We start from the raw sequence: 27,700 nt of genomic DNA, 5'->3' as shown, positions 1-27,700 counted from the left end.
CCAAGTTCTCAAACCCCATTCTTAGCTTCACGGGTACATCTTAACTTCACCCAAAACGGCCTCCCATATTCGCGCACTAGTCTATAATCCGCGAACATGCTAGCGGTCCGCACGCTCCGCACACTTCCTGTTTTAAGGCTCTCGCCCGATACCGGCTCAGGACCAGAGTCATTGAGCTCCTCCTTCCAACGGTATCCACCGTCTGTATCCCGACGCAACTACCGTCCTTGAGGTAAGCGATCGTAACCCCTATGCTGCCTAATTCCTTGGTGCCTCCCATCCTGGACCCCCCTCCCTTATCTCAATCATTACCTCTCCATTTCAGGTCCGGTCCGGTTCACCACAATTGGTGACAACCCGCATGCCTGAATTATTGGCTCGAACCTCCAATGCCGTTCCTACTATACACAACCCTACCTTACTCTAGGGGCACTTTCTAAGGTAGGCATTCTCCTTGCACGCGCGTCCTTGACCTAACAACTCCTTACCTAGGTCCTTTACAACCACAATACTTCTCCCTTACAGGCTCCGGTGCTCACGCGGCGTTCTCCATCCCTTACAGGGTCCGACTACGGGTCCCTCCTCTTCCCTCCCTCTCCATTACGGATTGAATCTAGGTCCAAGGTAGGCCTTCGTTTCTCCCCCCTTGCGCGTAACTGGGCTACCATCACACTCACCTCATTCTAGGTCTCAACTCTGGAACATCCCTCATTGCTACCATTTTGTGAATTGTATTTTGTATTTTATTCACACTAACTAGGTTCTTCTAGCCCCGTATAGTGCCTGCCATTCGTACTCACACAGCTCACCGGTTTAATTCATGTGCGGATCCAATTTCACCCGTCAACGATCCTAATCTCCTATATCCCGGGTCCTTTAGTTCACTCACTTTGTAGTATGTTGATTATTGACCCCTTAGCTAAGATCGTTGTGCGCCACTTGATTTAAGCGTTTTTGCTAAGCTGAGCAACTCTAATTCTTATATGTTTTTCTTGCTTCCTTCCCTCCTTTTTTATTGTCACAATCCTTTGTTCCATTAAATGTAAACCTTTTAGGCAAATATTGTCTGTCCTGATGATGATCCCTCTCTCCTTGTAAACGGGATCGAAACGTTGTCGACCTTTGTAAACAACGTGTACACTTACCAAATCTGCTCATATTAGTGCCACGTGTGTGCTTATTATCACGCTTGTTTCATTCTTTACAAATATGACAAGCTTTTTGTTTTGGTTTGCCTAAATGTTTTTGTTCCTTGTATCTCAATGTCACAAACTACCTTACCCTTACGTTTGTCGGTACAGGAGTGTACCCCACTTTGTATAATTTGTGCTTCGTTAATTTGGAATAAATTGGATTAATTCCCTATCCGGCTGGATAGTTGAAATATAGATTTGATTGCATGCTATATTTATTTATACTTTCATTATTTGTTACAAGGACCGCTGTCCACGTTAAAAATTGATACCCAAGGTCCTTGTGTACTTGTATTGGGTTCCCTTGTTTTTGTTAAATACAGACATTGTCATGTACCGACATCTATCAGTATAGCAGCAAGATACAAAATTATCACACATCCAACGATAGGTCAATCAGAGACTATAGTACAGCTCACATGGGACACCTGCATTGGAAAAGCTGATGTTAAAGCATGCTGTTGTGAGGGGGAACACAGTCCCTTCACATCACACACACATGCAGGATGCCAGCACTGAAACACCCATATAGTCTGCCCACATCTCGAGTCCATTGTTGGCTTGAGCAGCACATACATCACATGCCAACCTGTGTTTGGGGGTGGACTCACTGTGTCCAAGATTGCGCAGCCATCAATGTCCCTGTCCTGTGAATAGTTGAATGTGTCATGGTGGTCACATAGAGGGACATGATCTCACAAATACAAAATGCCATTCACAAGGGCAGTTGTGTGCAAACTACAGTGCTGAGATGGACCATAGCTGGAGTGCAATGTGAAAAGACCGATGTCATACTCTGTAAGTTAAGTGAGTTGTCCTTGTCTCTGTAGGCGGGGACTGTGCAGGCCAGCAGGGCTCACACTGAGATGGACACTGTGTCCAAGACTGCGCAGCCATCAATGTCCCTGTCCTGTGAATAGTTTAATGTGTCATGGTGGTCACATAGAGGGACATGATCTCACAAATACAAAATGCCATTCACAAGGGCAGTTGTGTACAAACTACAGTGCTGGGATGGCCCATAGCTGGAGTGCAATGTGAAAAGACTGATGTCATACTCTGTAAGTTAAGTGAGTTGTCCTTGTCTCTGTAGGCGAGGGCTGTGCAGGCCAGCTGGGCTCACACTGAGATGGACTACAGGGGCACACACAGCCATCCAGCCAATCAATCACTGTCCTGACTACAGCATGAACAACCTTCTGTGTCACTGTATGGCTGACAATACAACACAGGTCACTCATACATACATGTGCAGGGAGGGAAAGCTGTGGCATTGGGTACACACACCCTCCCACTGGAGACAGCATGTCAGGCACTCCCAGGCACATACTGCATCAGTCTAACTACATGTGTGGCCCCCCTGCCCTACCCAACCACTGTTGAATACTTACCACGACATTTGGGGCACCATATAGCCTTGGGTACTGTGTGAGCACCTCGTCCACCAGGATCTCCATCTCCTCGCTCGTGAAGGGACTGGCACGGATCTTCTCTGTCCTTGCCATCACTGTGGACATGAGACAACAGCAGCGGATTTGGGTGGTGAGGGGTCTCAGGCAGCAGTCCCTGGAGGAAACAGCAGGGGAGGGGTCTCAGGCAGCAGTCCCTGGAGGCAACAGCAGAAGGTGAGGGGTCTCAGCAGCAGTCCCTGGAGGCAGCAGCAGGTGAGGGGTCTCAGGCAGCCGTCCCTGGAGGCAGCAGCAGGTGAGGGGTCTCAGGCAGCAGGCTCTGGGAGCAGTGGCAATGTGAGGCTCACTCCCACACATATATAGCCCCCTGGGGTCGTTTCAGAAGTGCCAAGCTGCAGCAATTGGTGGTTCAGGTCTACCTCTTTCAAATGCATCCAATGACCACCTCCTTGGTGGCAGAGCACGCCTACCGCGATCTTCAAAATTGCATCATGTCACCACAACCATGACTCCCAATGGCTGTAAGGGCATGCTCCATGGCAGTGACATAACGCTGGGACCCATAGTGCACTACCGCGATGGTGCATCTTTCAAATGCAGCCAATGTCCGCCTCCGCGGTGGTGGAGCATGCCTACCGCGATCTTCAAAATTGCATCATGTCACCACAATCATGGCTCCCATTGGCTGTAAGGACATGCTCCATGGCGGTGATACAACGCTGATGCCCGGGGTACGCTACCGCGATGGTGCATCTTTCAAATGCAGCCAATGTCCGCCTCCGCTGTAGCGTATCACACCTACTGCGCTCTTCAAAATTGCATCATGTCACCACAATCATGGCTCCCATTGGCTGTAAGGGCATGCTCCATGGCGGTGATACAATGCTGGAGCCCGGGGTGCGCTACCGTGATGGTGCATCTTTCAAATGCAGCCAATGTCCACCTCCGCGGTGGTGGAGCACGCCTACCGCGATCTTCAAAATTGCATCATGCCACCGCTATCGAGCTTCGCATTGGCTCTAGCGCAAGCTCCATGGCGGTGACACACCGCAGGGGCCCGGTGTGCTCTACCGTGATTAAAGTGGCGGAGCATGAAACTGTCATTCCCACATGTCTACATGCCTATGACTACCGCACTTGTGTGAATGGGGGCACTGGTGACACACCGCCGGGGCCAGGCGGTATCTACCACGATATGGGTGGCGGAGCATGCCAACCACCATTTCCCCACTGCTCCATGCCTATGACTACCGCACTTGTGTGAATGGGGGTGCTGGTGGCACACCGCCCGGGCCAGGCGGTAGCTACTGCGATATGGGTGCCATGCACTGACACGAGGCACCGCGATTTGGGTGGCGGAGCATGCCCACCACCATATGGGCATGTCTCCATGCCTATGACTACTGCACTTTTGTGAATGGGGGTGCTGGTGACACACCGCCGGGGCCAGGCGGTAGCTACCATGATATGGGTGCCATACAATCGCAATGGGCATCTGTCAAACAGCAACAGGGCACAGTGCCAAGATGGTCAATGGAACATCACCGTGCACACGAGGCCAATCTCCCATTTACTCCACTGATGACAACACATGCCATGTTTGTGTGTGTGTTTCGTAGATTGGCCTGTACCCACTCACATGTCACTTATGGATGTGATGTTGGTGTAGGCAGGACAGTGCTGTTCTGGACTCTACAATGTGTACACATGCCAATGTGTTGAGGTGCAGTGACAATCACAGCGATGCTCGTCCCAATGAATGATGAACTATGTTGCATTGCCTCTCATGTCTGCTCATGCACACATTCGTCATTCCAGTGCCGACTGTGGTCATTGTGTGGTGGATGTGTGCCAGGTTGTAATGACGCATTGAGGTGTGACAGGTGCAGCAGCTAGGTATGAGACAGTGGGTTAGATTAGTTACACATTTGATGGATGCTATACTCCCAGGCCTGCCCATTTGAAATGTGGCCGTATCCCTATGTGCATTCACATTGACAAAGGTGGTGTTTGAGGTACTTGTCTTGTGTAAGTTGACAGGTGTGGCCTTTGTGCACATGAAGGTGTCCCTACATGTAAGCTGGTCCGTTAGTCAAGGTTGATGTCAGTCATTGTTGTCGTTATGTCATCCAGAGCGTGATGTACTGTCCACATCTCATGATGTATTGCATTGACATGTGTTCACTCCACTAGGAGGAGGCCAAATTTGATTCGTCACTTGACGGTGCTGGAGGACATGGAGGATGTTGCGATCATACGGAAATGCCGCCTGGACAGAGCCACCCTGAAAACCCTTTGTGATCTGTTGGAGCCCCACCTGCAGCCCCGCAGGACTTATCCAACAGCTTTCACCCCTACTTATAAGGTGATGGCAGCCCTGCATTTTTTTGCCACTGGATCGTTCCAAGAGACAGTGGCCAGCGCTGGTGGGATGTCACAACCGATGTTCAGCATGGTGCTGCGTGATGTACTGTCCGCCATGATGTTATACAAGGACAGATACATCCATTTCCCCAGGGGTGCTGAATTGCCAGCTGTGAAGGGAGACTTCTATCCCCTTGGACACATCCCCAATGTTGTTGAGGCCATTGATTGCACCCATGTCGGGCGTGTGCCACCACAGGAAAGTGAGCACATTTACCGCAATCGCAAGCATTACCACTCCATCAATGTGCAGGTGGTGTGTGTGGCAGATATGACCATCTTGCACGTGTGTGCCAAATTCCCAGGCTCGGCCCATGACACCTACATCCTGCGGAACAGCATTGTGCCCCAGCTGATGGCTAATCTTCTTCCCGAGCGTGCATGGATTGTGGGTGAGTATGCCTAGTCGTGTGGCGTGCTGGTTGTGTGACCTGCTGCCCTCAGCCTCTGCGACATTGCAATGTCTATTTGTGTTTGTCATACCTAGGTGACTGCATATCCTAACCGTCCCTGGTTGCTGAGCCCACTGCGCAATCCCAGGTCCCCGGCTGAAGCCCCCTACAATGAGGCCCATGGGAGGACACGTCGTGTGTTGGAGCGTACTTTGGTCTGCTCAAGTCACGCTTCCGCTACCTGGACAATACCGGAGGTGCACTGGCATACTCGTCCAGGAAGGTGTGTCAGATTGTAGTGGCATGCTGCATACTCCACAACCTAGCCATTCACAAGGTGATTCCCCTGCTCCTGGATGATGGTGAGAACCCAAGGCCCCAGCCTGCAAACCAAGTCGTGTCCAGTGAGGAGGACAGTGGAGAGGAGGAAGGTGTTGACCTGCGTGAACAGCTCATCACCCGCTACTTCACTTGAAGGTGGGAGTCAATGTGCAACATACCCATTGTCTGCTGATATTGCTGTTGTCGTGAAGGGGCATGTGAGAATTGTAGCAGCAGCCAGTTGTAGACTCAGTGGTGGTTGGAAATGTTTCTGGGACATGTCATTTGGGAACATCAACAGGACGTGTATGTTGACACTTGTTGGCCATTGTGACATGTGCATGTTGGGTTATCCTGATGGTAGGGGTTGTGTGATGTCTGTGATGCCACACCCAGACCAGTGAAAGTAGTTCTGTTGTGTTTCCCTAGGTGCCTTCGACTTCTCCTTGTCTACATACAGCCCATGCTCCTGGTACATTGTGATCATGTTGAAGACTGTACATCCTGCAATAAAGACGGAGCAGACACGACAACATGTGTGTAAGGATATTTTATTTGCAATGGTGAGATGCGAGGGGGGTGTACATTTCCATTGGGGGTGGGTTGGAGCAGTGAGTTGACAGTTGTGGTAGATGAGATAATCGAGTAGTCACCACATTGCTGTGGTGACCCAGTCCAACAGACAGATGCCATTCACAAGGCAGTGTGTGGAAGGACAGTCCAAAAAGTCAATGCAGTGGTGGAGAGGGTTGCCATCATGACTGGCGTCTGGCAGGTGCTTGGCCTCCAGATACTCCCATGTTCTTCTTGGGACGGCCCCTTCGTCGTTTGGCAGTGGGGGGCCCTGCTGCAGGGCCAGTGGGGTCTGAGGCCTCACCCCTCTCTGTGGGCGCAGGGGAGGATGGTGAACTGTCATCGTGCTGCCCACCAGAGGGAGGTGGAGGTGTTGTCTGGGGCGCATGCCTGTCCCTCAGTACCGTCACTTGCTGGCCAAAGAGGTCCACGATTTGTCCCATGCGGGTGTCGATGGACCTCATTAGCAGGATGAGCTCGTGCAACAGTTCGTCCGACCGGCCCGTTCGTCTCTGGGGCTGTTCATATGCGCCCAGGACTCTGGTGATGTGTTCCAGGGATTGGGTCCCAGCCTCCTGGTATCCGTGGGTGACCCTGCCCCTCCCACATGCCCTACTGCCACGGACCTGTTGCCTCACCACTGTGGGCACCCGCATCCTCTCCCTGCCCTCCTCTGTCGGTCGTGTATGCTGGTCATCCTCTGGGACAGGGAGGGTGTTGCAGGCAGCACAGGTGGTGGTGGCGGTGGCCATACAGGCCATGACAGCAGGGCTCTGCTGTGAAGCTGTTGTTGGCACAGATGTGGTGGGGGGGACGATGGGGTTCTGGGACCTATTGCTCCCTGGCACACCAGATGGGCCGGCCTCAAGCTCATCGTCCATGGAATCCGAGAGTACATGTACCGGGGGGAAGACTGGCTCAGGTTGCTGGTGTTGTCCTCTGCAGTGAGTTCTGGGTCACCTGTGGGTCAGATGGGAAATGGTCATTGTAGTGCACCCGGCAAGCTTTGTGTTAGCTGTGTGTCATTCACTTTTTGTACACTGCACAATTGACAGATCATCACATTGTTGACTATGTGCACTACTGTGCTTTCTGACATGATGCAGTGGTATAGGCATTACTTGTCCATGGCGTGAGGTGTCAAGGCATACCATGCGACCCGTGCACAATTAAGGATTACAGGGACTTTTTGCCGTCTAGGGCCTGGCACAACATGTGTTTAATTGAGAACTCACTGTTTATTGTCTGACCTGGCAGACATCACATCTGGCCATGGACTGGCCATTGTCATCTCCTGCATCCCTTTGTCCTGTCATGTGCATATCTTGATTTGTACCACCACACATGCTTTCATATTTTTCAAATGGTCCTTGCTGCACTTGCCCCATGGTGATGCACATATAACTAAGTGCTCCATCCTGCTCAGGTGTGGGACAGAGGGAATGTTGGGAGTAGTAGTGCAGGCCTCCCACCCACAAACACCCTCACTGTGAAGATGGCTACCTACCTGTAAGTTTGATGAGGGTGATGTAATAGCTTCCAACTTCTGGGGGGGGGGGGCTCTATCCTGCTCAGGTGTGGAACAGGGTGCATGGTGGGAGTAGTGGTGCAGGCCTCCCACCCACAAACACCCTCACTGTGAAGATGGCTACCTACCTGTAAGTTTGATGAGGGTGATGTAATGGCTTCCAACTGCTGGGGGGTTGCGGGGAGGGCTCCATCCTGCTCAGGTGTGGGACAAGGGGCATGGTGGGAGTAGTAGTGCAGGCCTCCCACCCACAAACACCCTCACTGTGAAGATGGCTGCCTACCTGTTAGTTTGTTTGGTGGACTGCAATGGCTTCCAACTGCTTCTGGGTGGGGGAGTGCTCCTTCCTGCTGCTCAGGTGTGGGACAGAGGGAATATTGGGAGTAGTAGTGCAGGCCTCCCACCCCCAGACATCCTCCCAGGGAAGATGGCTACCTACCTGTGAGTTTGATGTGTGTTGTGTAATGGCTGACACATGCTTCTGGGTGGGGTGGGGGGAGGGATCCATCTTGCTAGGCTGTGGGACAGGGGGCATGGTGAGAGTAGTGGTGCAGGACCCTCACCCCCAGACACCCTCCCAGGGAAGATGGCTACCTACCTGTGAGTTTGATGGGGGTTGTGTAATGGCTGACACATGCTTCTGGGTGGGGTGGGGGAGGGATCCATCTTGCTAGGCTGTGGGACAGGAGGCATGGTGGGAGTAGTGGTGCAGGACCCCCACCCCCAGACACCCTCCCAGGGAAGATGGCTACCTACCTGTGAGTTTGATGTGGGTTGTGTAATGGCTGACACGTGCTTCTGGGTGGGGTGGGGGGAGGGATCCATCTTGCTAGGCTGTGGGACAGGGGGCATGGTGGGAGTAGTGGTGCAGGACCCCCACCCCCAGACACCCTCCCGGGGAAGATGGCTACCTACCTGTGAGTTTGATGTGGGTTGTGTAATGGCTGACACACGCTTCTGGGTAGGGTGGGGGAAGGGATCCATCTTTCTAGGCTGTGGGACAGGGGGCATGGTGAGAGTAGTGGTGCAGGCCTCCCACCTACAAACACCCTCACTGTGAAGATGGCTACCTACCTGTTAGTTTGTTTGGTGTACTGCAATGGCTTCCAACTGCTTCTGGGTGGGGGAGTGCTCCATCCTGCTCAGGTGTGGGACAGAGGGAATGTTGGGAGTAGTAGTGCAGGCATCCCACCCACAAACACCCTCACTGTGAAGATGGCTACCTACCTGTAAATTTGATGAGGGTGATGTAATGACAGACACATGCTTCTGAGTGGGGTGGTGGGAGGGATCCATCTTGCTGATGCTGTGGGCCAGGGGGCCCGGTGGGAGTTGTAGTGCTGTCTGCCTGTACACATGCCCCCATGGTTATGTTGGTAGCTATGTTTGGGGTGAATGGGAGTAAGTGAATGTTGGATCTGTGAGCCATGTTTTTGTGAGTGTGTGGTGCAGATGGATGATATGTGTCTTAGGTGGTGTAGCTTTGTAGTTGTGCTAGACAGTACATAGCAGAGAGGCGGTAGTCATTTGTTTGTACTTACCAGCCTCCACTCCCCCGGCTACTCCTGTGAGACTCTCTGGATGCAGTATGGCAAGCACCTTCACCTCCCATTGTGTGAATGGTTTTGGTGGAATGGGAGGGCCACCGCCAGTCCTCTGAGCCAGCTCACGGTTCTTGCTCCTCCTCTCCTTGACCACCCTCTTCAGATCATGCCAACGCTTCATGATCTCCTTTTTTGATCTTGGGGTGGTCCCTACTGCATTGACCCTTTGGACTATCCTTGCCCACATTTGTGTCCTTGTGGCTAATGGTGTCTGTTGGACCAGGGTACCAAAAAGCTGTGGTTCCACTCTGACTATCTCATCTACCATAACCTTCAACTGACTCTCAGTGAATGTGGGCATTTTCTGTGTGGCCATGGTGTGTGGTGTGCAAAGTGGTTGTGGGTGCAGGAGTGTGAGTGGTGGTTGTGGTTGTGCTGTGTATGGTGTGTGTTGTGCAGGGGGGTTAGTTGTGCAGGTATGGAGGTGGTGCTGTGTGTGGTGTGGCAGTGATGTTGTGTCCTTTGCCTGTCCTGTCAGCTGGGGTATGTGTCCCTTCTATCCTGGAGTATTGCAAAGGATTGTGGTCAGGGAAGGGGCTGGTTTTATACTCAGCTATGTGGATGTGTCCAATTGGTGCTGACAGGTGTGTTGTCCTGGGATTTGTATTTTTCTTTTTGCCATGTGGTTGTGTCATTGGGGTGTGTTTTGTGTATTTGGGGGGCATGGCTAGTTTTGGCCTTCTTGTGGGTTTTTTGCTTCGTCCGCCATATTTTTTACGGATCGTCTGCCTTGGCTGTGCTTCAGCTCTCCTGCTGGCTCTCCCATTCATCCCATTGTGCGACCGCGGCGGTCGGAGTCAGCGGTACATACCGCGGGACTGTCAGGGATATCCTAATTTCCGGTGCGGTGTCTCCGCTATACTTGCGGCGGGTTGGTAATTAACTGCCGCGGACGGATTTTGGCCTCGTTCCGCCGTAGTTGTTTTTTTGGGGCGGTTGATCCTAATTTGGCCACCGGTTTTCCCACGGTGCCGGCGGGCGGTTGTTTTCTGCTTCCATGGCGGTCGGGGTGCTTTTCCGCCCGCCATCCTAATGGACCTCTTGGTGTCTGATGTCCGTTTTTGATACCTAGTTGTTCCATTGAAGTGGGGAGAAGCTTCTAGAGGCATGCCTTTGAAGTGCACAGATGCCCTGCCTTCCCTGCCCTGGCTAACTAACCAGACTACAGGGGGTATGCAGCCTTTTGTGTGGAGACAGGACACAGCCTATTCAAGTGTAAGTGGGAACATGCCCAGCTCTTCCCTTGCATCCTACCAGTGATGGCCCATCTAATCATACTGTGTTATTCTTTTCACTGTGTTCCTTTACAGTGGTCCTTGGGTTGACATTGCTGTGGACATTTTGGGTCCAGTGAAGATAAGTGCATAGGATAGGTATGTTTGTGTCTGTGTTGACATGTTCTCTAGATGGCCTGAGGTAAAATTTGTTAACTCTGTTGATTCTGGAACTGTTGTTAATTTTCTGGACAAACGTTTTGAGAGTGAAGGATTACCAACCTCTACCTTGTCTGACAACAGAGTCCAGTTCACCTCCATGGTTGTGGAAAGATTCCTGAGTGAGAGAGACATTAAACATAAGCGGGCTGCGCTGTATCATCCAGAGTGCAATGGTGTTGTAGAAAGAGTTGTGAAAGTGCTGAAGGAAGCGATGCAATTAGCCGTAGTCTCTGGTGGTGACTGGGAGGATGCTATAAAGAAAAAGTTGCGTGAGTACAGCTTCACTCCACATAGTTCAACTGGAGTCTCACCCTTCAGATTGTTTACAGGGAGACCGGCAAATACCCAAGTCACTCCTCTCCGGGTCACTTCTAGGAGAAATGAGGCAGGTGGAGTGGTGGACTTTCCTGATGTGTGGAAGGACAGAGAGTTGGAGAGGATGGAGAAGAGAAATATTTGTTTTGATGTAAGGAAAGCTGTGAAGAAAACGGTTGTTGAAGTTGGTGACTTGGTTAGGATAAAACTTCCAAAGAAAGAGTTGGTATGTCAAAGTTTGGACAGCCAGTAAAAGTTATCAAACTTTTAGGTAATGCTGTCAAAACTCAAGATCATAGAGTTTGGAATCTCAACAGGATTGTAAAGTGTCTACCACGATGCTCAAGTGAGGAAGGGGGTGAAGAATCTTCTTGTGCTCTGCAAGTCTTGAGAACAAGGTCTATTAGACCAAAAAGGGTTATTCTGCGCTCCCAAGATTGTGTTTCTTAATTGTTTTTTTTTTTGTTTTGATGTCCATCACTTTGTTCTTTCTTTTGTTGCTGTTATTTTGTTACTGGGAAAGGGGGAGGTGATGTGGTATTCTTTAGTCAACCAAGTTTCATCTTGTTACTAAGGTCTCTTGTTCCATTATAGAATGGTCTCTTGTTAGGAATGTTCATGTTTAAAGTTGAGTCAGTTGCAGCTTGTACTTAGAGGATGAGGTTTCTATGGATGTGACATGGAATAAAGAAACCTAATTCAAGGCCATTGCGTGTCCTCATTCTTACTGAGGGACTCTCCCCACCTCACACACCTAAGCTCCCATTGTGGGTGGCTGTCTTGGAGGAATACACAAAGCCCAACTGTCACTCCCAACCAGTCATTTATCCCAGAGACAGGCTTCAGGCACCAAATGGCAAAGAGATGACAAATTTCTAAAAGTGGCATTTTCAGAATTATGATTTAAATCCGACTTCAACAAAAGTTAGGATTTTAAATTAGGATTCCAGAGAAACCAAACATGAACAGGTCATCTCTTCACCTTTGGAAATTACACCTATAGAATGCAATAAGGCAACTCCAATGTTATCCTATGGTAGAGATAGACCTTGCATTAGTGAAAAACGAATTTAAGAGTTTTTCACAACCAGGACATGTAAAACTTAAAAGTATATATCCCTCTTTTAAAATACACTGCACCCTGCCCATGGGGCTGTCCAGGGCCTACTTTACGCATTGGCTTGTATGTATTAAAAAGTACGGGTTATGCACGACAAAAGATTTATTTTACTAAAATGTGCGTTATTTCCCTTGGGAGTAACGTCCCCAACTTTGCACTCCTTGAGTATACTTCAATAAAGTTCAATACAACTGTTTTCAATAAAGTTTCATACAAATATTTTCAATGGTTTCTTCGTTTTATTTCATGTTGTTAATTTCTTTTCTTAATTTTGAATAATTTCATACTATTGCATTCATAGTATAATGTTAATTCTGCCTAATGCATTTTGGGCTAAGCCCTTCTTCAGGGGACTTACATTTTGAAAGTACAAGAAAAATAAAGTTTGCACAAAAAACAATACTTGAAAGAGACAACAAGTTTCTGAGAACGTCAAAAAAGTGCATGAACAGACGCCCGTTTTAGATTTACAAACCTGACTGTAAAATACTGAACATATCGTATGCTTTAGTGCGTTTAACTGAAAAACATGATGCTTCAAACGGTGTTCTTGTGAAGAAAAGATTACCGTGTGAAAATGTGCATGATTATTTTGGGAATTTCCACAGTGCGTGCTATGAAGATAGTTGAACTCTCGAAAAGTTTCTTGGCGGCGTGATACGTCGTGTTTCTAAAAGATGGTGTTGTTGAAAAAACACTTGTGCTGTAGCAAGCTGTTAGTAACATTCAACTTAATAAAAGTAGCACAAGAGAATATAAGTGTCTAACCTTGGATTAAACGCCGTAGTGACCACACTTTTTAAAAAAAGTCAGGTGTATAAATCGCCTGTGAACGAAACGTGGTATTAGATGCTATTCCATCGTTTAAAACATTTATTTAAGGATTACTAAACGGTCCATGCGATTCGATGCTTTAACGCTTACCTTCGGTCGTCGGTTACGTGCTTGAACCGGAAGTGAAGATTCGGGTGTTAGCGTGAACCGGCCGTAAATACTGACTGTCTAATCAGGTGTTGCCCGACAGTGACGAGGTACTATGAGTTCCGTGCGGTGTGAGTGAAGAAAACAGACTGCGTTTATGCAATTATAAGAACAAATGTGAAAAGGGATAAATGACATTAATTATTGTGTGTCATCGTGATATATGTGATGACTTAAAAATACAAAGGCCAACTTTTAACTTAATTTTTCACCGAGAGCGAAAAAATACTGCAAATATAAAGCGGTATGTAAATAGAAAACAGACTGCATTTATGCATTTGTGTATACCAATAAAGTTTGCCTGCTCATTTAGTTCGCAATGTTGAACATAATTGAATAAAATGTTGAACATAATGGAATAAAAGAAGATGATGGAAGAATGGAAAATGTGGGTGACTCGATGAATTTGTTTAGCCACAGATAATATATTCGATCATTCTAATCGTGTAATAAAAGATGGGGTGGTGCAGAGAAACAATGAAACAACATGTTGGATATAGATTATTTTGTTCACCCTAATTTAAATTGTTAGACTGTCGGTTCCACATTCCAATTGGATTCACGTATTATTTTCTTTGAGCAACGGTGGAACACGCACCCACAAAAAAATCACCATGCAATTTGACGATATTTCACATACTACGGATCAACGAGCAGAAACATTCTTATTTACAGAAGAAGACACACATCGTACAAGTACCAACACAGGCTCTACACAATCGAACATCAAACAACTTCTATACATGTCTAAACGTATAGTCAACCAACGCTTACATGCTAGCACATTAATCAAATATCATAAAGTACAACGTATTCCTCGTGGATTAAGGATATCCCTCAAATGAACTCTTTGTAAAAATAATGCACTGTTTACTGAGAAATGGTTTGCTATATATATTGAACAAATGTTCATTAGACCTAATCTTATTAATCATCGAAGAATTGGCTAAACTTATTGAGGAGTTGAATAAAGAGGTCAGTCAATTGAAACATGAATTAAGCACCAACTTAAACAAAGATGAGTGGGACGAGGTACTCAAAGACATTAATCAACAATTGGAGAACTACACAAAAGAAATCAATGATCGAAAAATCAGAAAATTTAAAAGGGATACAACTGATTACAGATTAGGAGAAGTTTACAATTGGGCTGAGATATATGCGCGACGACGACAACAGAAACCATCCTCAGATAGATCTGAAGAAACATCGTCAGATGAATCACAGTACAGAAAACGAACATCCACCTCTGGTACTAGTGAGAGATCTGACCATTCTCATACTTCCACGTCTGGAAATTTACAATCACAAACACCAACGACTAATGTCTCTTTTTTAGAACCATGCCAAGAACAACAAGAAGATCCAGGAGGACCAGGAACAAAAAGAAAACCAACTACAGACCCTGTGGCCAAGTACACGAGAAGCCAGAAACCCTAATCATCAACATCTCCAAACAACACATTACAGAATTTCAAAAGAAGACTTTACAGAAAGGAACCTCGTTTGTTCCCACATACCACTCTAATATTTTGGAAACACAAGTTTGTGTATTTAAATTTCTACGATCTTTACGACTCCGACATTTTTTCTCTAACATTATAGAGAAAAAAGACGAACCCAAACAAGACATCCTAATGGGATTAAGAAATAAGAGCAAATACGTACCACCAGTAAGCAACAAAGTACTTGATGCTTTTGAAAAGGTTGTCCTCAAGGACATGGATCAGATTTTTAAACAACCCAGACCCAAAACTACCAACATCACTCAAAAAGAAAAACAAGCACTGAAACAACTAGCTTCCAATAAAGACATCACCATACGACAAGTAGATAAAGGCGGAGCGCTTATAATTATGGATACTGATTTTTACACAGTGAACGTTAACAAACACGTCAATGACACAGAAACATACCTGCTGAAACTCAATACGGATCCTACCAACGAATTTACAAAAATTCTAACTCTGATCATCGATTCCGCAGTCAGCCATGGTACAATTGGCAGTAAAGAACAGGAATACCTAATCAAGACAAATCCATCTATTCCGTACATTTACATGATCCCCAAAATACATAAGCATGCAACTCAACCACCATTTCGACCAATCGTCTCAACAATCACCTCAATCCACGAACCCATCGGAAAGTTCATTGACAGACACTTGCAATCTACAGTTAGTAACATGTCTACATACATAAAAGATACCACACATTTCTTAAACATCTTGGAAAATCATAAAATTCACTTTTCCAAAGACATGATCATGTGTACGATTGACGTTAAATCATTATACACTTCGCTACCACATGATTTGGGATTAACAGCTGTAGAAAGCTTTCTGATGTCAAGTAACAAGGATGAAGATCTCAAATTATTTTTGATGGAGTTACTACATTTTTCTCTTTACCACAGTTACTTTCAATGGAACAACCTATTTTATGTACAATCATCTGGTACATCGATGGGAAATTGTGCCGCACCCAGCTACGCCAACATCTTTATGTATCGATTCGAATTGGACCATATACTACAACAATCAGAATGGCAACAAAATTTGATTTTGTTTAAAAGATACATTGATGACATTTTCATTCTTTGGAAAGGATCAGAGAGTACTCTTATTACCGCCATCCAAAACTTGAACAAAGTCAATGACAGAATCTCTTTCACATCTAACATCAGTGATCATCAAATATCTTTTTGGACGCATTAGTTACCACATTAACGGCACATTACAAACCAGTATCTACAACAAACCTACAGACAGAAACAACTTATTACATTTTCATAGCTTTCATCAACCGTCACTCAAAAAACATTTACCATTCTCACAATTGCTTCGAATCAAACGAATTGCCTCCACAGAAGATATTTACAACAAACACAAAGTGATTACCCTTAACAAATTCAAACAGAGAGGATATCCTGAACCCATATTAACTGACGCCATGGAAAGAGTTCAAAAACTGGAAAGGAAACAATTACTCGTATCTAAACCCAAAAGTGATGAACAAAGGTCCGTCTTTGTTTCAAAGTACTCTAGCAGAAGTCACAGAATCAAAAAATTCATTCTAAAACATTGGCCACTACTTACACTGGAGGAAGATTTCAAGGGCATTTTTTCATCTAATCCCAGATTTGCGTATTCACGCACAAACAACATCAAAGAGTTATTAAAAGAAAAAGAAGAAATGTTTACATTGCCCAAACCACATCGTGGCACCCTCCCATGCCATAATTGTGGCAACTGCAATGCAATAATCAAGGGAAACGAAATATCTCATCCAACAAGGGGTACTCTCATAAAACTCAAAGTAACAGGAACTTGCGACAGTACCAACCTAATTTACATGCTGAAATGCCCTTGTGGAATAGCGTATGTGGGGAAAACGCAAAGGAAAATTAAAACACGAATAATTGAACACAAAAGCAACATTCGACTAAATAATGTCAAATCCACAGTTGCGTTGCATTTCAACCAGTTCAACCACAATCCGAGTCAGCTACGCTTCTGCATTTTAGAAAAAGTACCAATATTACCCGGCAGGGATAATCAGCAGCATCTTTTAAGAAGAGAAGCCTTTTGGATAAACCATTTATCTACACTACAACCTAAAGGCATGAATGAACGTTTAGACTTTGGGGGCCCGATTCTCAGAACTAACTTAAGACAAAATCCTAAACTTACTACCATTTTCGTATTCACAGAAGGCACTTACTCATTTTGGTATTTACAGAAGACACTTACTCATTTCGGTATTCACAGAAGTTAGGAGTCCTAACTTTAGGACTCCTAAATGCCTTCTGTGAATACCGAAAGTCTTAAAATTAGGATTTTTCTCAGTTTAGGAGTCCTAAAGTTAGGAGTCCTAACTTTACTACTACTAAATTGAGAAAAATCCTAATTTTAAGACTTTCGGTATTCACAGAAGGCATTTAGGAGTCCTAAAGTTAGGAGTCCTAACTATACTACTACTATACTGAGAAAAATCCTAATTTTAAGGCTTTCGGTATTCACAGAAGGCATTTAGGAGTCCTAAAGTTAGGAGTCCTAACTTTACTACTACTAAATTGAGAAAAATCCTAATTTTAAGACTTTCGGTATTCACAGAAGGCATTTAGGAGTTCTAAAGTTAGGAGTCCTAACTATACTACTACAAAACTGAGAAAAATCCTAACTTTAAGACTTTCGGTATTCACAGAAGGCATTTAGGAGTCCTAAAATTAGGACTCCTAACTTCTGTGAATTCCTAAATGAGTAAGTGCCTTCTGTGAATACCAAAATGGTAGTAAGTTTAGGATTTTGTCTTAAGTTAGTTCTGTGAATCGGGCCCTGGATGTTTTTTATAAACCTGATTTTTTGATAACCAGCATAAACATGTACTAATGTCGCAAGATGAACACACCAGAATCATTGTGTAAAACATTTTTTTTTCGGAATTCACATTTATCCTTTTGCACATGTAACAATTTAAATTAGGGTGAACAAAATAATCTATATCCAACATGTTGTTTCATTGTTTCTCTGCACCATCCCATCTTTTATTACACGATTAGAATGATCGAATATATTATCTGTGGCTAAACAAATTCATCGAGTCACCCACATTTTCCATTCTTCCATCATCTTCTTTTATTCCATTATGTTCAACATTTTATTCAATTATGTTCAACATTGCGAACTAAATGAGCAGGCAAACTTTATTGGTATACACAAACGCATAAATGCAGTCTGTTTTCTATTTACATACCGCTTTATATTTGCAGTATTTTTTCGCTCTCGGTGAAAAATTAAGTTAAAAGTTGGCCTTTGTATTTTTAAGTCATCACATATATCACGATGACACACAATAATTAATGTCATTTATCCCTTTTCACATTTGTTCTTATAATTGCATAAACGCAGTCTGTTTTCTTCACTCACACCGCACGGAACTCATAGTACCTCGTCACTGTCGGGCAACACCTGACTAGACAGTCAGTATTTACGGCCGGTTCACGCTTACACCCGAATCTTCACTTCCGCTCCAAGCACGGAACCGACGACCGAAGGTAAGCGTTAAAGCATCGAATCGCATGGACCGTTTAGTAATCCTTAAATAAATGTTTTAAACGACGGAATAGCATCTAATACCACGTTTCGTTCACAGGCAATTTATACACCTGACTTTTTTGAAAAAGTGTGATCACTACGGCGTTTAATCCAAGGTTAGACACTTATATTCTCTTGTGCTACTTTTATTAAGTTGAATGTTTCTAGCAGCTTGCTACAGCACAAGTGTTTTTTCACCAACACCATCTTTTATAAACACGACGTATCACGCCGCCAATAAACTTTTCGAGAGATCAACTATCTCCATAGCACGCACTGTGGAAATTCCCCAAATAATCACACACATTTTCACACGGTAATCTTTTCTTCACAAGAACACCGTTTGGAGCATCATGTTTTTCAGTTAAACGTACTAAAGCATACGATATGTTCAGTATTTTACAGTCAGGTTTGTAAATCTAAAACGGACATCTGTTCATGCACTTTTTCGACGTTCTCAGAAACTTGTTGTCTCTTTCAAGTATTGTTTTTTGTGCAAACTTTATTTTTCTTGTACTTTCCGAATGTAAGACCCCTGAAGAAGGGCTTAGCCGAAATGCATTGGGCAGAATTAACATTATACTATGAATGCAATAGTATGAAATTATTCAAAATTAAGAAAAGAAATTAACAACATGAAATAAAACGAAGAAACCATTGAAAATATTTGTATGAAACTTTATTGAAAACAGTTGTATTGAACTTTATTGAAGTATACTCAAGGAGTGCAAAGTTGGGGACGTTACTCTCAAGGGAAATAACACACATTTTAGTATAAACAATCAACCTCGTGCTCAGAAGGGTTACCAACTCTGCACCCATTATCTTGATGAACCACGATTAAATTTTATTACAGAAACACACCAAGGAGTGCGAAGTTTCCACATTCCAATTGGATTCACGAAAGATTTATTTTGCCAGGTTGACATGTAAGTTTAAAACTGCACACACAGGCTGTGCAATGACAGGCCTGAAACATATTTATAGTCTACAAAAGTGGGTGGCACAATCAGTGCTGCAGGCCCACTAGTAGCATTTAATTTACAGGCCCTGGGCACATGTAGTGAAACTTTACTAGGGACTTACAAGTAAATTAAATATGCCAATTGGCTGAAGCTAGTTCTACAATTTTTTTAAGGAGAGAGCACAAGCACTTCAGCACTGGTTAGCAGTGGTAAAGAGCACAGAATTCTAAGGCCCGCAAAATAAAGTCAGGAAAAATAGGAGGTCTGAACGCAAAATGCTAGTGGAAAACCATGCCAAGAATGCCAGGTCTAACATTTCTTCTTTTTAAGAAAAAGGAAAAAGCCTCAGAGAATTGATTTTTGAGCAGGAAGGACTACCTGCTATGCAGGCAACCTTTAACTATGGCGCAAGGGTGCCTGCGTTGGCGCTAAACAACAGATTGCGTGATTGAGAGCAGCAATGTGTCAAATATTGGTAAATACGGTGCATTGCTGCTCCCTTCTTTACACACAGTGCAGTGCAGCAAGTTTTCTTGGAAACACTAAAATATTTACTCTTCTCAAGAGTGGAAGTAAATCCCTTTGTTGTATGGGAATGGAAATGTAGCATGCAAAAAAATGACGGGATGGAGAATAAAGGTTTCCTTAAGTGGAACAAATGTTATCCCATTGTGAAAAAAAGTTCTAAAGCACAATGGCAGTCTTGTGAGATATATTTGCATGTCTAAATATTGAAACTGTATAATTAATAATTGTAGAAATTCCTTTGTCTTAGCATAAATCGAAATACTCAAAGGTTTGCCAGGAATACTCCTGGGAACCTGCAACTACCATAGTATCCTATGAACTAAGAATTCACAACTATTAAAAAAAATACTTCAGGTATAGGAAGAAACTCACAGGATTAAGTTTCTGATTTTGTTTTGTGAATCTTTTCCAATGTATTATGTGATTATCCTGATAGTCTGACATGGATTTGGGCCAGCTAGAGCCGCTTGTATCAGAACCACTTAAATGTGCATATATCTCTGACTTTTTTTAACATTTGATCAATTTTCAGCAAACCAGAACCAGCCCAGCAGCTCCCATCAGTGAACCATAGGATTCTTAAGAAAGAAGGACGGTTTAGCATGCTGCATCAGATATTTTCATGCAAAAAGAAGAAGGAGGACCACAAGGCACATTCTAAGGACAGAACCCGAGACCGATACCAACGGGAAGAGTTGTCGGAGGTTGATGATATCATAACTACATTTGATTGTATCATGGAGACGAACTGCAAGGATCCCTCTGATGAGAGTGAGGCAGCCGCGAATTTTAAAAAAAGAACACTTGAATCCCAAAAGTATATTTTTTCAGATAAAAAGCAACAGGGTTGCAAAGGGCTCCCGCCAATACGTACCCAAAGTCTGCCACCTATAACTCTTGGCAATTCTTTTCTCACAACTTCTCAGTGTGGACCTTCAAGCCTTTCCCCTGGAACTAATGCCCACCATTTTGCACACCGTTCGCAGAAGAGCAGAAGTGAGCATGATTTATTTGATAGTAGGACTTGCAACCATGCCTTGTTAGACCATCCGTGGAGTAACAACACCAAGCAAATACTCACCCATAAAGTGTGGACCGCCCCGTCTTCTGACAAGACTGCAGATGGAGTGCTACTTGAACGACCAAGCCACATGAATTTTGCTTGCCCTCCACAACTCCCTCATTTGCACACTGCTCCTCCAGGTAATGTCTTCATTTCAAAGGCCGTTATCATATGAGTGAAATTTTAACAGTAAATATGTGTTTTCTTAAGGATGCACAAGCTTCCCTTTATTCTTCAAGTTCGTATTAAAGGTCGGTTTGCAAAGACTGAGGAAATCATCTAGAATATACTTCCACATTTGTTGTTCTATTTCTGGTCCGCAGTTTCCAGGTCTCAACTCTGTGTAGTTGCATAAAAGATTAGACCGGTGTGTGTGTGTGTTTCTCCTCCAATCCAAATTAAATGTTCTTCGAGTCAGGAGGCAAAACTATCAATGTCTCAGAGATATTTACTGTAAAACGAAACATTCAGCTCAATTACATATTTTCTCTTTATCTTTTAAATAGATCCAAACAAAACTCATGGTAGCTGAACCCTAATGTTACATTATAGTAAAATATGGCTTTTGATTTTTATAGAGTTATGTGCAATCCCTGCAACAAATATTTACCTTTCACTTGTATTATTTATCTAACAGGACTTTATCTGCAAGTTCAGGATTAATTACACCTGTACATGTGTATGTTCCTGTCCCCTCAATGGAATGATGTGCTTGGAGTCAAATCAAATCAAAAAGCTTTATTCGGTAATACAATTTCATACCATGAAAGCGTTTACATATTTAAAAAGGGAGACGTTGACAAATAAACGTTAAACATCATAAAGTTATCAAAAAATTATTTTTACCCAGCTAAAAAGATAAAAGTACTAAGAGAGCTATACAGATGGTACAAAAAACAGACCCCCCTGTAGCAAATTTAGGATGCATAAGAGGGTAATCCCATATCGTCGAAGGGTGAGTTTGAATGGATCGTAACAACCATTTGTATAGGACAGTTAAAAAGGACAGATAAGAGAACAGGTCTCATTTTAAAGGTTTGATCTATGTCGGACACAAAATTTGAGAAATTTTGACATATTATGCGCCAGTGCTTCTGTTTCTAGCATTTGAAGAACAATGAGTGCAGGTCGGCATTGGGTTAGGGCCATCTGTTTTAAAAAGGGAATAAGGTATTGTTTTCGTGGTTCAGTGTAAAATTTACAAAAAATTATTACATTGAGGGTCGATTGGGCAGAAAGTTCGTCGCAGGGGCATAGCATCAATTGAGATGACCAGTCATTAGTCTCGGGAAAGGCGACTAGCCGATGGAACACATTTATTCGTAATCTAGTCAATAGAAATTTCTCATAATTACTGAGACTGGAGTTTAAGTATGGCTCTATTTGATCAGTAGTCTGTATAGGAAAATAGAGCTGTACTGATTTTTTGTTTAACTCAAGTGCCAGACGTAAGTCTGCTAGGTGATTTATGCACATGTCTCGTAATCTCTTTCTGGGAATCAGATTTATACTAGAAGGATTTAGGAAGAGGTGATCAAGACACAAATCAGAAAATAAATTTTTGACATAGGCAAGCCAAGTAATGTGTAAGCCATGATCCAGTTTCATACAGTCGGAAATAAGAGCTTGGGTAAGTTTTAGTTCCGGGGTGGACCAGACGCGATGCCATAAAAGGATTGGCTGAGTTCGTATCACGTCGGTGATGTGCGGAAGACCCAATTCGTTGTGGATGTTAAAGGTCGAGATGGACGACGGGACTGCCAACAGGGATTTCAAGAAGGAGTTCTCGGTCTTTTGCAATGAGTCGACTCGTACACTACCCCAGATCCCAGCCCCATAAATTGCCGTGCTAAGGCATTTTGAATTGTAAATATCAATCATTTCTTTAGAGGCTTTTTTACCCAGTCTCCGCGAAAAAGCCCTCAAAGCCGTGGTTGCTTTTAGAAATTGTAGGTTTCTGTTCTCAATCGCGCTTTTCCAAGTGGCTTTTTTATCTATTACAACTCCCAGATAAGGATAGGTGGCAGTGTGTTCTATTTTGGTGTCATTTAGATAAATATTTTTCATTTTGCGGGGTTGTTTGCCTGAGACCATTATAAAAGTTTTTTTGGGGTTAATATTTAGATCCAGATGGTTCATGAATTTGGCGTATCTGTCCAGGGCCCGCTGGAGCTCCAGGGGGGTGCGGGCGACTATAACTGCGTCGTCCGCATAAAGAAGGGCGGGGATCGAGCGTGAGTTGATATGTGGTTGGTCCTGGCTTCCTCTTACCATGGCCGCTTCTAGGCCATTGGTATAAAGATTGAAGAGAAAGGGAGCCAGGACGCAGCCTTGTCTAACTCCCCGCTCAATGCCAAAAGATGATGTTAGCTGCCCCCCTGAACCATATCTTGCTCTAGAGGTGGTGTTTGAGTAGATTTCCCTGATATAGTTTACCAAGTTGGTATCAATTCCCATTTGTGTCATTACGAGCCAAAGTTTATTATGGTCGACGCAGTCGAAGGCTGCGGATAGATCGACGTATGCCATGTAGAGGCTGCCACCCTTTGCATGTACATACTTCCCTCTCAGGAGTGTAAGATTCAGGACCTGTTCTATTGTTCCTCTTCCTTCCCTGAAACCAAACTGTAGGTCAGACAGAATGTTATTTGTGTCTGCCCAGTTTTGTAGGCGTCCTAAAAGAATTCTGCCCACTGTTTTACCGAAGGAGTCCAGTAGGGATATGGGTCTGTAACACGTTGGACAGTTCCTGTTTCCCTTCTTGAAAATGGGAACTAATATCGAGTCTGACCAAGAAGTTGGTAGTCCTACGTGTCCCAATGCCTCTAAGACATTTAGTAGAAGGGGGGCCCAGAGATCAACGTTCGATTTGTATAAATCCATAGGGATGGTGTCCGGTCCCGGGGCCTTTCCTGAACTACTCACGTTCAGGGCCAGCTTCACCTCCTCTAGGGTGAAGTCCATCACTAGTGGATTTGTTCGGAACGGTGCTGGGATATGGGTCTGTCTGTCTTTCCCCGCTGGAATGGAGAAGATTTTAGAAAAATGAGTGACCCAATCTTGTTCAGAAATGTTTGTATCCAGCTTATCACAAACTTTTGGTCCAGCCAGGAAGGAAGAGTTAACAATCTCCCAGAAGGTGGTCGAATTTTTAACCTGACAGCTATCGTGTAGGGCAATCCAATGTGCCTCTTTTAGTTCTTTTTTCCTGGAGGCAATTGCTTTATTGTATATGTGCCTGGCTGTCGAAATCTCAAGAATATTTCTTGGGGTTTTTTTTAGGGTTTTTTTAAGGGTTTTGTATGCCCTAGAGCATGTTGAGTTAAACCACCTAAACTTTGGTTTTTCCTTTTTATGCTTTGGAGGATGCACAGTCAGGGCGTTTTTAACCACCACGATTATTTTCTCATAATTTGCCACGATCTCTGTGGGAGGTAACGTCTCCATTAGACAGGCCTCAAAGGCTGGGCGGGCCGCTTTAATGATTGTTTCTAAGGTGGCAACGGGATCGATGTTTGACCATTTAAGTGCATAACCGTTTGGGCGGGTCATAGAGATATTTTCGTCGTGATAAATTATATTTAAATTTTTCCGTGACACGGTGATTTGTATGGTGACAGAGACTGGGAAATGGTCACTGAATGCGCAATCGTGGGTAGTGACAGCTGAGATTAAATTTGAAGAAGTGTTCCCTGTCAAGATAAAATCGATACAGGAAGAAAGTCCTCTACCGTTAAAGGTTGGGATGAAAGGAGTTAGAGGGACGGTCAATTCGTTAGCGAAAGTTAATTGACAAAGGATCATGGTCTCATTTAAAGAGGACCCCTTTTGGGAATGCAAGAAATGAGAAATGTTATTGTTAAAGTGATCAGTATAGCCACAGTTACCGTTTGCAGAACTCTTACACAGTGTCAAGTTGAAGTCCCCCCCCCCAAATTATTATTGGTTCTTTCCCTTTGGTGAGGGTAGTTAGTTTTAATAAAAGAACACGGATTTCTTTTATAATTTCCGCGAAAGTAGAGTCTGTTAGGTTATTGTAAAAATTGATTATCAGAATTGAGGGCATTCTGGCTATATTTGCACTTATTATCTGGTAGTGTGGTTCATTTTTGAGAGAGTGGGTTTCCAAGGTTGGAATCAGGTTGGAGACGTAAATGGCCAGTCCGCCTCTAGCTCTACCTGAAATTGAAGGTAAGGCTGGGCTAAAAAAGGTTTTGAAGCCGTTTATATGGATGGGGGTGGTTGCCCATGTCTCCTGTAGGGCGATAATTTCACTTTCTTTGAAGAATTTTAGCCATTCCTCATTTTGGATCTTTGTTCGGAGACCCGATACGTTCGAAAAAGTTATTTTTGAGAAAGAATTTTTTGCAAGAGTGTTCACGCATGTCACAGGTGTCCTGGGGATATTTAAGTTACCTACAGGAGGGTCCGTGCTGAGACCAATATCACCCTCCATGCGAGATCTAATTACCGGGGGGGGTGTGGTTTTGTGCACACTGAGAGTCCCTGAATAGTCAATGGGTACTTGGTGGATAGGGAGGCAGAAGGCCGGGAGGTTACCCTTATCATGGAGAACACTTTGGGGAGAGAGACTGTCAAGAGATGTTGATTGTCAGTCTACCTCCTCCAAGGTTGCAAGATGTTCAAACCTATTTTGATTGACAACACACCCGTTCCCTCTGTTAGTACTTATTTGCTCAATGTGATAGAAGAAATCGAGTGACACCAGATTAATGCTTGTAATTCCATGGGTTCTTCCCCTATTGATCCTAAGGAGGGAGCGAACTAATCCTGGAGATTTGAAATTTATAACTATGCAATCACCCGGGGATTTTTTCTGCAAGTCGCCGATCCAGCCCACTCTTCTGACCATCAAAATCTCATTGCTATGATTTGGATGGAAGTAGGTGTTTTTGGTAAGCCAATCAGTGACCTTGTTCTTTAGTGAAACCCATGTTTCCGTGGAATTTTTTTGTAGAGGCGGGACGCCTATTAGAACTAAGACGTATGGCCGAGCGGCCGGTGGGAGGTTTAGGTGTTCTTTGTTTGGGTTGAGGGGAGTTGTGGGGCCAGCTGTCTTGATTTTTTTTACGGAAGATCTTAATGGAGGTTCAACAGCTACGATTGATCTGGGCTTCCCCTTTGGGTCCCGATTGTCTGGCAGGCTACTAGTGGTGGTAATGGTGGATGTATTTGCGATGAATTTATTTGGATGTACTGTAGGAAGAGGTGGGTTCTGTTCCTGTTGAGGAATGAGTTGATTGTTTACAATCTGGGTTGTAGGAAAATTTAGTTGTGTTATGCCATCGAGAAGTGTTTTTTTGAGTTGGATGAATTTATCCTCAAAAACGACGGAAAGTATCGAGATCATTTCTCCCAATTTTTCCTCTATTTCTTGGGTAACTACTGATTGTATTGCCTTTACGCTATTTTGGGCTGAGTTCTCGATGGTTTCAGCGAAAGTGTCTAGTTGGGCAGAAAGAGGTAGATTGATTTCCTCAGTTTGAGTACCTGTCTCGCAGGTGGCTATGTGTGCTGCGGATTTCCCCGCATTTAGGGTTTGGCCTTTTCTATTTCCCCCCCTTCCAGTATTCAGTTTAGTTTTGACTTTCCCTCGTGTTTGGGGTCCTTTTAATTGTGAGGGAGTGGGTTTTGTCGGAATTTCCTTGAGCCCAGATGGAATCGGGGAAGAAAGGTTTAGGGAATCCGAGGTAATAGTCAGGGTGGGTGAATTAGTGACTGTGGCTGGATTTGAGGCATCGGGTATCCTTTTAGATCTAGTAGTGGGTTCTAAAGAAAGCCTCCTTTCAGTGGTTTCAATTTCCTGTATTAATATGGATTCCGCTCTTAATAAGTAGGCATCTAGGGTGCCCGCTGTAGTTTTGCGTGTATCCATTTGCGGGGTTTTAGGTCAATACGATAGGAAGGGAACGAGTTACACGATGTAACACAATTTAAATGACTGAGTAGGAAGTCTGTTACGTTTAATCACTGTCAGCCAGTCCATGTGCAGCTGTAATAGTCTTGGGACCTGGAGAGTTTCAACGTACCTCTGTAGGACAGCAAAGAGGGGTGGCCCGGCCTGGCCTCCTCCGGCCCCTGACGGCCACAGACGGCCCGCCCTCTGCCCGGGCTCCGCCCGGCGTCGCCCGCGCGCGTCCGCGAGGCGGAGGGTGGAGCCTCCTTTTAAGCGCCTCCAGGCGCGTGAAACCAGGAAGTGCTCGGAGTCCCAAGGGTGGCTGGGAAACGTAGTCCGCCCCACTCCGCGGCCGAGCGATGGAAACTGCTCAGCGGCGGGGGCGACCACGGCAACGGTGCTCCTATGAGGTCGATGGTATCAGCACTGCCCTCTCCTGATTGTGACCGATGAAAAAGTTGCTTGGAGTCATTAGACCACACCTTTGCTGTCTCGCAAGGGCAAATACATTAAATTCAATTGAATTCAATTCAATTGAAATATTTGTCCTTTTTAGTGTAAATAGATCGTATAGTTTTTCTATACAAAATCCGCTGTGGTGTGAAACTGTTTTACAATTTTCTAACATTAACATTTTAACTCAAAATTATTCTTATCATTCTCATGAACCTTTCTATAATTAAATACCGTATCTGATTTTTATAATATTATGAAAAAATATTGATCTAGCATTGATATTATTTCTCCAACAAGCAAGATGTCTTTCCTACTCAATAAGGTGCCGAAAGGCCCTCATAAAAGGCCTCACTAAACAACACTAAGGGCCTTATTACGA

The 27,700-nt window shown here is 44.5% G+C and overlaps 1 protein-coding gene across 1 annotated transcript in view; it reads left to right on the top strand.

Annotated features, from left to right (window-relative positions):
* Positions 1-27,700, top strand: part of ANKRD55 (ankyrin repeat domain 55) — a 1,118,826-nt gene that overhangs the window by 929,961 nt on the left and 161,165 nt on the right. The window contains exon 9 of the mRNA XM_085640726.1: positions 20,418-21,088. Within this exon, the coding sequence (XP_085496852.1) occupies positions 20,418-21,088 (671 nt within the window). The remainder of the gene's footprint in view (positions 1-20,417; positions 21,089-27,700) is intronic.

The sequence above is a fragment of the Triturus cristatus genome, chromosome 2_1 (assembly GCF_964204655.1).
Source record: "Triturus cristatus chromosome 2_1, aTriCri1.1, whole genome shotgun sequence".
Classification (NCBI taxonomy): Eukaryota; Metazoa; Chordata; class Amphibia; order Caudata; family Salamandridae; genus Triturus; species Triturus cristatus.
The sequence above is the reverse complement of the archived record's forward strand: the minus strand, read 5'-3'. Positions and strand labels throughout refer to the sequence as shown.